The following is an 8,731-nucleotide window of genomic DNA, read 5'->3' as shown; positions in this document are numbered from 1 at the left end:
TATGATCCTTTTAATGCATTGTTGGATTCTGTTTGCTAGTATTTTGTTGAGGATTTTTGTGTCTATGTTCATCAGTGTATGGCCTGTAATTTTCTTTTCATTTCTTTTCTTTTTTTTGTGGTATCTTTGTCTGGTTTTGGTATCAGGGCGATGGTGGCCTCATAGAATGAGTTTGAGAGTGTTCCTCCCTCTGCATCTTTTTGGAAGAGTTGAGAAGGATAGGTTTTAGCTCTTCTCTAAATATCTGATAGACTTGCCTGTGAAGCCATCTGGTCCTGTACTTTGTTGAGAGTTTTTTAATCACAGTTTCAATTTCAATACTTGTGATCAGTCTGTTCATATTTTCTATTTATTCCTAGTTTAGTCTTGGGAGACTGTACCTTTCTAAGAATGTGTCAATTTCTTCTAGGTCTTCCATTTTATTGGAATATAGTGGCTGTAGTAATCTCTTATGATACTTTGTATTTCTGTGCTGTCAGTTGTAACTTCCTATTTTTCATTTCTAATTTTATTAATTTGACCCCTCTTCCTTTTTTTCTTGGTGAGTTTCACTAAAGGTTTATCAATTTTGTTTATCTTCTCAAAGAACCAGCTTTTCGTTTCATTGATCTTTTCTATTGTCTTCTTCATCTCTATTTCATTTATTTCTGCTCTGATCTTTATGATTTCTTTCCTTCTACTAATTTTGGGTTTTGTTTGTTCTTCTTTCTCTAGTTGCTTTAGGTGTAAGGTTAGATTGTTTGAGATTTTTCTAGTTTCCTGAGGTAAGATTGTATTGCTATCAACTTCCCTCTTAGAACTTCTTTTGCTGTGTCCCATAGGTTTTGGGTCATCGTGCTGTCATTGTCATTTGTCTCTAGGTATTTTTTTTACTTCCTCTTTCATTTCTTCAGTGATCCACATTGTTTAGCCTCCACATATCTGTGTTTTTTACAGTTTTTTTTTTCTTCTTGTAGTTGACTTCTAATCTCATAGCCTTGTGGTTGGAAAAGATGCTTGATATGTTTTCAATTTTCTTAAATTTACTGAGGCTCACTTTGGGGCCCTGCATGAGATCAATCCCGGAGAATGTTCCACAGGCATTTGAAAAGAATGTGTATTCTGCTGCTTTTGGATGGAATGCTCTAAAAATATCAATTAAGTGCATCTGGTCTAATGTGTCACTTAAGGCGTGTGTTGCCTTATTGATTTTCTGTCTGGGTGATCTTTCCACTGATAAAAATGGGGTTATATTTGCTCTAATTTTGTTTCTCTTTCACTGATTTTTCTTGCTTAAGCTTTATTATTTTCTCCCTTTAACTTTGACTTTAGTTTGATATTTTCCTAATTTTAAAGCAATAATTTACAACACTGATTTTAAACTTTTTTCTAATAAAATGCATTAAAGCTATAAAGTTCTCTCTATGTACTGTCTGCAGTATTCCACAATTTTTGTTATAAATTATTGTCCATTTGCTTCTTTTTCATAAGTGTGCATTGTAAATTGTTTGACTGCTGGTTATTTAGAAGGAGGTGTTTATGTTTCAAATGTTTATGTACTTTCAGTATACTGTTGACCCATGAATAACATGGGCTCTAGGGGAGCCAATCCCCACAAAGTCAAAAATCCACACAGAACTTAATAGTTGTCCCTCCAAATCTGTGGTATTACATTCAGGGATTCAACCAACCACAGATCTTGCAGTATGGTTGTATTATTGAAAAATATCCACATATAAATGGGCCCATGAAGTTCAAACCCTTGCTGTTCAAGGGTCAACTGTAATTTTGTTATTGATTTTTAATTCAATTGCTTTATGATCAAAGAATATTCCTCAGAGATTACACAGAAATTAATGGACCATGCCTATGTACCACTTTTTAAATCTCAAATTTAGTAATATTGTTTCATGACATAGTTCCTCTTTCAGAGCATTTAGAAAAGAGAAGTTCATAACCATGGTTGAAAATCAAAATTTCTTCAGCAGTGTATAAATGTAGATTGGCTAGGTTTAAACCTAGAGATATAGTAGGGTGAGTAATTTTAATGCACACCCTCAGTTAAGAAATCACTAGACCAGGTAACTTATTAGTCAACACATCCTGAATTTTATTCAATTAATTCATTCAAATTTTTGTAGAGTGGCAAAAATGTGCCAGGTTTTTAATGGGAACAAAAATTTTAATGAAGGTACCAAGATACTTCTGTACTGCACTTTATTCTTAATATTTATGTAATGTTAAAATAAGGAAAACACTGTATGAGCATGTGTGTTTTTATGTGTGTGTGTATGTGTGTGTGTGTAAGCCCCAAACTCATTCATGATCAACAATGACATTATTTCTGTAATATAATGGGATGATGTATAATAATATTTCTTTAACAGATCTTAATATGTGCCTCCATTATAAATAAATAAGAATTAGATATAAAACTCCCCTTTGTGAGAATAAACATGCTCATATAGTACTAAGACAAATGGAAATTTATAAATAGAAACTACTTTGCAACATAGTTTTATTTCTCATATTTTCCTAGAGAAGAAAAAAAGTCAAAATCCATATCAATGCTTGTGGTATACACTGACAAACACACACACACACACACACACACACACGCACACATTCACAGACAGACATGCATGCCATTGAGTGATTTGGATTTGGTTAAATTCTGAGATTATTTTGAGGATCTGATTTCACCTAGGCATAGTGTTTTTAAGATGATGTCTTATAATTCTTACAATGTCTTATAGTTCAATTTTAAGAGAATTTGGAGCATAAAGTGGGGAAAAATTCAATCATGGTGTCACATTAAAAAGCCCATAAATGTCCATATTTCAGATATGCATTTTGGTGAGGTTTTTTTTTTAATGTTTTTATCCATCTTGTTTTAGTTATGTTGAAGTTTGTGTTAAAAACACATATTTGCTAATTTCTATTTTTCTAGGATGAAGTAATCTTACATAATAATAGAGATCTAAGAATGTAAAATATTTCTCTAGGTGGTCGTGGCAAGTGTTTATGTACAATAATGATCATTAAATAGAGCGATTTTGTATAAATTAATTAAAACTTTCCCCTCTTATCTTAATAGCCAAAAAATAAACTTTGGGACATATGATAATTACATCCCAGGTAAGAAAGTTCAATTTTTTTAAACAGGTATGATTAATTTTAGGGATAAGTGATAAACAACAGCTGTCATGGAGTATTATTAAAAATCAGCTTTTAATTTTCCTAAGCACCTTTCTCATGGGCTCATTGAATACCTTCTAAAGATATTTTGTCTTAATATCCACAGAAGATTAAGTGAATATGTTCAGCAACATAAAGGTGGACATATTTACATGTTAGAACTCAAACAGTTAGATAATCTTACAGTTGAAAGGCAGTGTAAAAAAATGGATAAATAACTTCTTACCTGTGTCAGGAATGTCTTCTGCTACATTGCTGATATTCTATATTGGACATATAATTGGCAAAAAAATTCATTACTTGACAAGGCCAGTCAATCTGATGGTGAAGGACTTCTTATATCAAGTAATCAATTTTCTCTCATATATTAAACTTAAATATATCTTTCATTCTGCATATTTTCTCATTGATCCTGATTCTATCTTTAGGAGACTCACAGGACAAGTCTATTTTCTCTTATATACAGCATTTTTGTACATACTTAAATAGAGTGAGGATATCTCTCTCACAGGTCTTATTGGTAACCTAAATATTTTTAACCATTTATATTATAGTTTCCATGTAACTCGACCCTCACAATCACAATTCTGTAGGTACTCTTTATTTATCGATTTTCTTCATTAGTATGCCACCGATGACAATGCAGTTCTTGGGTGTATGACATTTACTCTTGTAGCTTAGAATATGGTTACTAACTAAGGGAATCTTAAGTGTTAGCCTTTATATTCAGTCATATATTTACTGAATATTTTAAATAGGAACTGTGCTAAGTACTCTGGGAGCTACAGAAGTAGCTACCATATTTTCTGTTCTCAGTAGAATTGTATTCTAACCAAAAGAGTATAAAGCAAAAATCTAGACTGGAAGAGATAGAAAGATTAAAAGGAAACAGTAAAACTGTTTTTTTCCATTTACATTACAGACTATATTAGTTTCACAATGACTATATAATTAACTATAAAACTAGTCAAAATTTTAAAAAATCAAATTTTATTTTCTCATATTAATAGTACAGAATGTCAAACATTACCAAATACATGAAGCCATAATTTGAATCATTTATTTATTAATTCACATATGATTACTTACTGCCATTTTATTTATTTTTAAATTTTTTCTAAACCAAACCAAATTTATTTACAAATTATTAACCTCTTGACAGTACTTGGGCAATGGGAAAGAATGGGCAAGAGAAACTTACTGCCATTTTAGATAAAATTCTATTTATTCTGAAGTGTATGCTTAATGTTTTCTTATTTTAGTCAGTGAATTAAGTAAAAAATCATGGAATCAGCAACATTTTGCCCTGGTATTTCCCAAACCACCACGGCCAGGAAAAAGAAGGAGATCAAAACCTTCCCAACTACAAGACAAAACAGTTCCTGTGAGTATTGAAAAGATCACATAATTTAACTGGTAATAATCTTGTGAAATCATGTATAGCTATATATGTTACAGATCATCATTGACCAATGGGATTTCTGTGATGATGGAAGTATTTTATATCTTTGCTTTCCAATTCCAATATGGCTACTGAACACTTGAAATGAGGCTAGTGCAACTGAGCAGTTGAATTTTACATTCAATTTGATTCAGTTCACATGTGGCTTTTAAATTGTACAGCACAGTTAAAGGTAACTCAATTCTACTACTTGGAGAAAGTAGATATATTTAATTTGCATTTCAGTGTATAAAAATTATTCCCTTATTTCATATTAAATATTTGCTCAGCAATTCCACATTATAGAAAATATGTATCCAAGAAGCACAGAAATCTGGAGATCCTAATGCTACAGTTAGTATGAGCATTCAGAAAATATTCCCCAGTTGGAGAAACCCCCTCATGAGAATCATGGAGTTACATTATACACTAAGGAAGTTTCAATGCTTTCTCATTTCCTATAATATAGAATTCCGGATTTTGAACATTAGAAGATTAATATTTCCCAAGGTTTCTGGAATCATCAAGTAATATGAAAATGTTCCAAGAAAAGTTTTCACAAAATAACATATCATCAACTCTTGTTTATTTTAGGGAATGTATTTAATCAGTAGTAACCTAGGTTTCTTCTAGGTTTTCTCATCTTTTTTTAATTTTCCTTTCTTTCTTTATTAAATTTATTTTTCCAGCCATTAACATTCTTTCCAAAATTTGCTATTTTTGCAATTAAGCTTTTAAAAATATTTGATTAGGAGTTGAAAACAGAATGTACCATTCTGCTCAAACTAACGTCCACTGAATGTTATAGCTTTCATTATTGCAGTTTCTTATCTGATATAACTATATATAACTCAAATTATATCTTGTCAGGCAGAGGAGTATTAGGCTTTTACTTTTAACCACAGGTAGCATTCTAAATTCCAGAGACTTTGAATGTGACAATAGAGACCAGGATATGCCTGAACATGAAACTCTTAGATATTAGAGAATAATTAGTTTCTGAGTTAGCACAGAAATGGAAGGTGGGGAAGACATTCCAAGAAATCTCAAGAACACAGAGTAAAAAAACAAAAACAAAAACACAAACAAAACCTAAATTTCTCATGATTGTGAAGAGAGGTTCTGATTTGTCATTAGTCAGTGGAGTTCTCTGAGAATTTTAACATAAAATCTTGAGGGAATTATGAAGATCCTCTAAATTATAATCAGGCCTTAAATGAGACATGGCTGTCCTTTAGTACAAAAAAGGAACAAAGTTGAAAAAGCATAATAAACTATGCAATCTACCATTTACCCACTATTTATCAAAATATAAAATCTTTTCATGGTTGAAGTTAAGTGTATTCAATATCTGGTAATAAAGGCTGTGTACCTCACACACAAGTTGTTCATTATTATTCTAACCAATATTTCAGAGATATGATGAAGACAAATTAAGGGGAGGTCACAAACCACCATTATGGATGCACCGTTCTTTAATGAGAATTTCTGAGAGACCATCTGTTTATTTAGCTGCTAGGAGGCAGCCTCCACAGAAACCAGCTCAACACTCCAGGAAGGATGCTAAAGATGTAGCAAAACCTTTATCTCCATCAATAATTAAGAAAAGTAAGAAAGACAAGAAGGACAAATCAGATTCAGAAGCAGAGTCCACAGTTTCAGAGGAAAAACTTAGGAAAGGTTCAAAGAAAGAACCAGGAGCTAAAGAAGAGAAAGCAGATGCAAAGAAAGATGTCAAAATAGAGAAAAAAGGTTCAAAGAAGGACAAAGACTCAGCTACAGAATCAGAAGGTGAAAAAGGAGATGCAAAGAAAGACTCTAAAAAAAATAAGAAAGGGTCAAAGAAGGGCAAGGAGTCTGATACAGAAACAGAAAGTGAAAAAGGAGATGCAAAGAAAGATTCCAAAAAAGATAAGAAAGGTTCACAGAAGGGCAGGGAGTCTGCTACAGAATCAGAAGGTGAAAAAGGAGATGCAAAGAAAGATTCTAAAAAAGATAAGAAAGGTTCAAAGAAGGGCAGGGAGTCTGCTACAGAATCAGAAGGTGAAAAAGGAGATGCAAAAAAAGATTCCAAAAAAGATAAGAAAGGTTCAAAGAAGGGCAGGGAATCTGCTACAGAATCAGAAGGTGAAAAAGGAGATGCAAAGAAAGATTCCAAAAAAGATAAGAAAGGTTCACAGAAGGGCAGGGAGTCTGCTACAGAATCAGAAGGTGAAAAAGGAGATGTAAAGAAAGATTCCAAAAAAGATAAGAAAGGTTCAAAGAAGAGCAAGGAGTCCATTACAGAATCAGAAGGTGAAAAGAAAGATGGAAAGAAAGATTCCAAAAAAGATAAGAAAGGTTCAGAGAAGGGCAGGGAGTCTGCTACAGAATCAGAAGGTGAAAAAGGAGATGCAAAGCAAGATTCCAAAAAAGATAAGAAAGGTTCAAAGAAGGGCAGGGAGTCTGCTTCAGAATCAGAAGGTGAAAAAGGAGATGTAAAGAAAGATTCCAAAAAAGATAAGAAAGGTTCAAAGAAGAGCAAGGAGTCCATTACAGAATCAGAAGGTGAAAAGAAAGATGGAAAGAAGGATAAGAAAGGGAACAAGGATTCCAAGAAAACTGGTGAGAAAGGAGATGAATCAAAGGACAAGAAAGATTCAAAGAAGAAGGAGAGTAAAAAGGATAAGAAAGATGAAAAGAAGCCCGGTGAGGCAGATAGTGAGTCAAAAGATGCTGCCAAGAAAGACAAGAAAGATACCAAGAAAGAAAAGAAAGATGCCAAGAAAGAGACTGACACAGAATCTGCTGAGTCAAAGAAAGATGCCAAGAAGGATGCAAAGAAAGATGCCAAGAAGGATGCAAAGAAAGATGCCAAGAAGGATGCAAAGAAAGATGCCAAGAAGGGCAAGTAGGTCTTGGATGATAATTCAAAAGAGTATTTGATGGAACAATTTTAGTAGTCTGGAACTGAATATATGAAAAGGGAGATTCAAAGAATTAATGAAATAATTTTTTAAATGGGGGAAAGAAGAACACAAAGATGGGCTCAGAAAACCTTCATTAAAAATATAAGAAAGACGTTAAAAGGACTTGGAGGATACTTATGCTAAATTTGGGGATATGAAGAATTCAATGAAAGATCCTTAAAAAGATTCAAAAAGAATATGCAGAAGTTAATGATGTTGAATCTGTGGATACAAAGAAGAAAAAAAATCAACAAAGGTGTCAAAAAAATTCAAGGATGCAGATATTGAATCCATAGATTTAAACAACCTGAAATTGCACCCACAGATTTAAATAAAGAACCATAGGAGTCATGAGAGGAAGTCAAACAAATTTCATAAAGTCTACTTTCAAATAAGTACAAATACAAATTAAAGGTAGCATTCCTCAAAAGAAAAAAAAAAAAAAGAAAAAAAGGAAAAAAATTACTGCTTTTTTGTGAGCCTGTACCATCTCTGAAGTATAAACAGCCACAACAGGTTGATGGATTTTGAATACTCTGCTTCCAAGACAAGATAAACATACTTGGTAAGTTAGTTTTGTTTTCTTTTAAGTCAAATAAGATTAAAAAACAATTAAACTGACTTAAAGGTTTGAATTGAAATTTACCATTCTTATAAAATCTCTGTAATCTGCTCACTAGATTTTTACTAGACTTTCAGCAAGTTTGGACTTTTTCATAATAAGAAATATCTAAGAATATGAAGGGAACACCACATGAATGAAGATTTTAAAAGTGTCAATGAAAAGGTTAAGGGAAGTAGAATTATTTAAGGTGAGGGAGAAGAGACTGGCTTATGATATAGAACTTTAATAATTTTAACAATTACTTACCAAAAGTTTCGTTTGATTGTTTTAACAGAAAATTGTGGCCAACTTCTCCCCATTTAAGGAAGGATGAAAATCAAAATTGTCCAAATTACAAATGTGAGTAAATTAAAATGAGACATATTGATTCTTGATAATCTGATAAATACATATATAAAACCAAATTAACCAGAATTCAACAGAATCTAGCAGAGTGAAAATACCTATATGATATTATTTTGATGTGGAAACAATTAACTTTATATCTTTATAACTATATTAAACTCTCTTGTGACCCATGAGTCTTATAAATGTGAAGAA

The 8,731-nt window shown here is 32.2% G+C and overlaps 1 protein-coding gene across 1 annotated transcript; it reads left to right on the top strand.

The window, feature by feature from the left end:
• Window positions 1–1,726: 1,726 nt before the first annotated feature.
• On the top strand, window positions 1,727–7,512 carry CYLC2 (cylicin 2). The gene is made up of 6 exons (XM_061199189.1): window positions 1,727–1,761; window positions 3,077–3,117; window positions 4,440–4,561; window positions 6,034–6,370; window positions 6,455–7,346; window positions 7,461–7,512. The coding sequence occupies exons 1-6, from the start codon at window positions 1,727–1,729 to the stop codon at window positions 7,510–7,512; spliced, it is 1,479 nt and encodes a 492-aa protein (XP_061055172.1).
• The last annotated feature ends 1,219 nt before the right edge of the window (window positions 7,513–8,731 follow it).

The sequence above is a fragment of the Eubalaena glacialis genome, chromosome 9, assembly GCF_028564815.1.
Source record: "Eubalaena glacialis isolate mEubGla1 chromosome 9, mEubGla1.1.hap2.+ XY, whole genome shotgun sequence".
In the NCBI taxonomy this organism is placed as follows: domain Eukaryota; kingdom Metazoa; phylum Chordata; class Mammalia; order Artiodactyla; family Balaenidae; genus Eubalaena; species Eubalaena glacialis.
The sequence above is the reverse complement of the archived record's forward strand: the minus strand, read 5'-3'. Positions and strand labels throughout refer to the sequence as shown.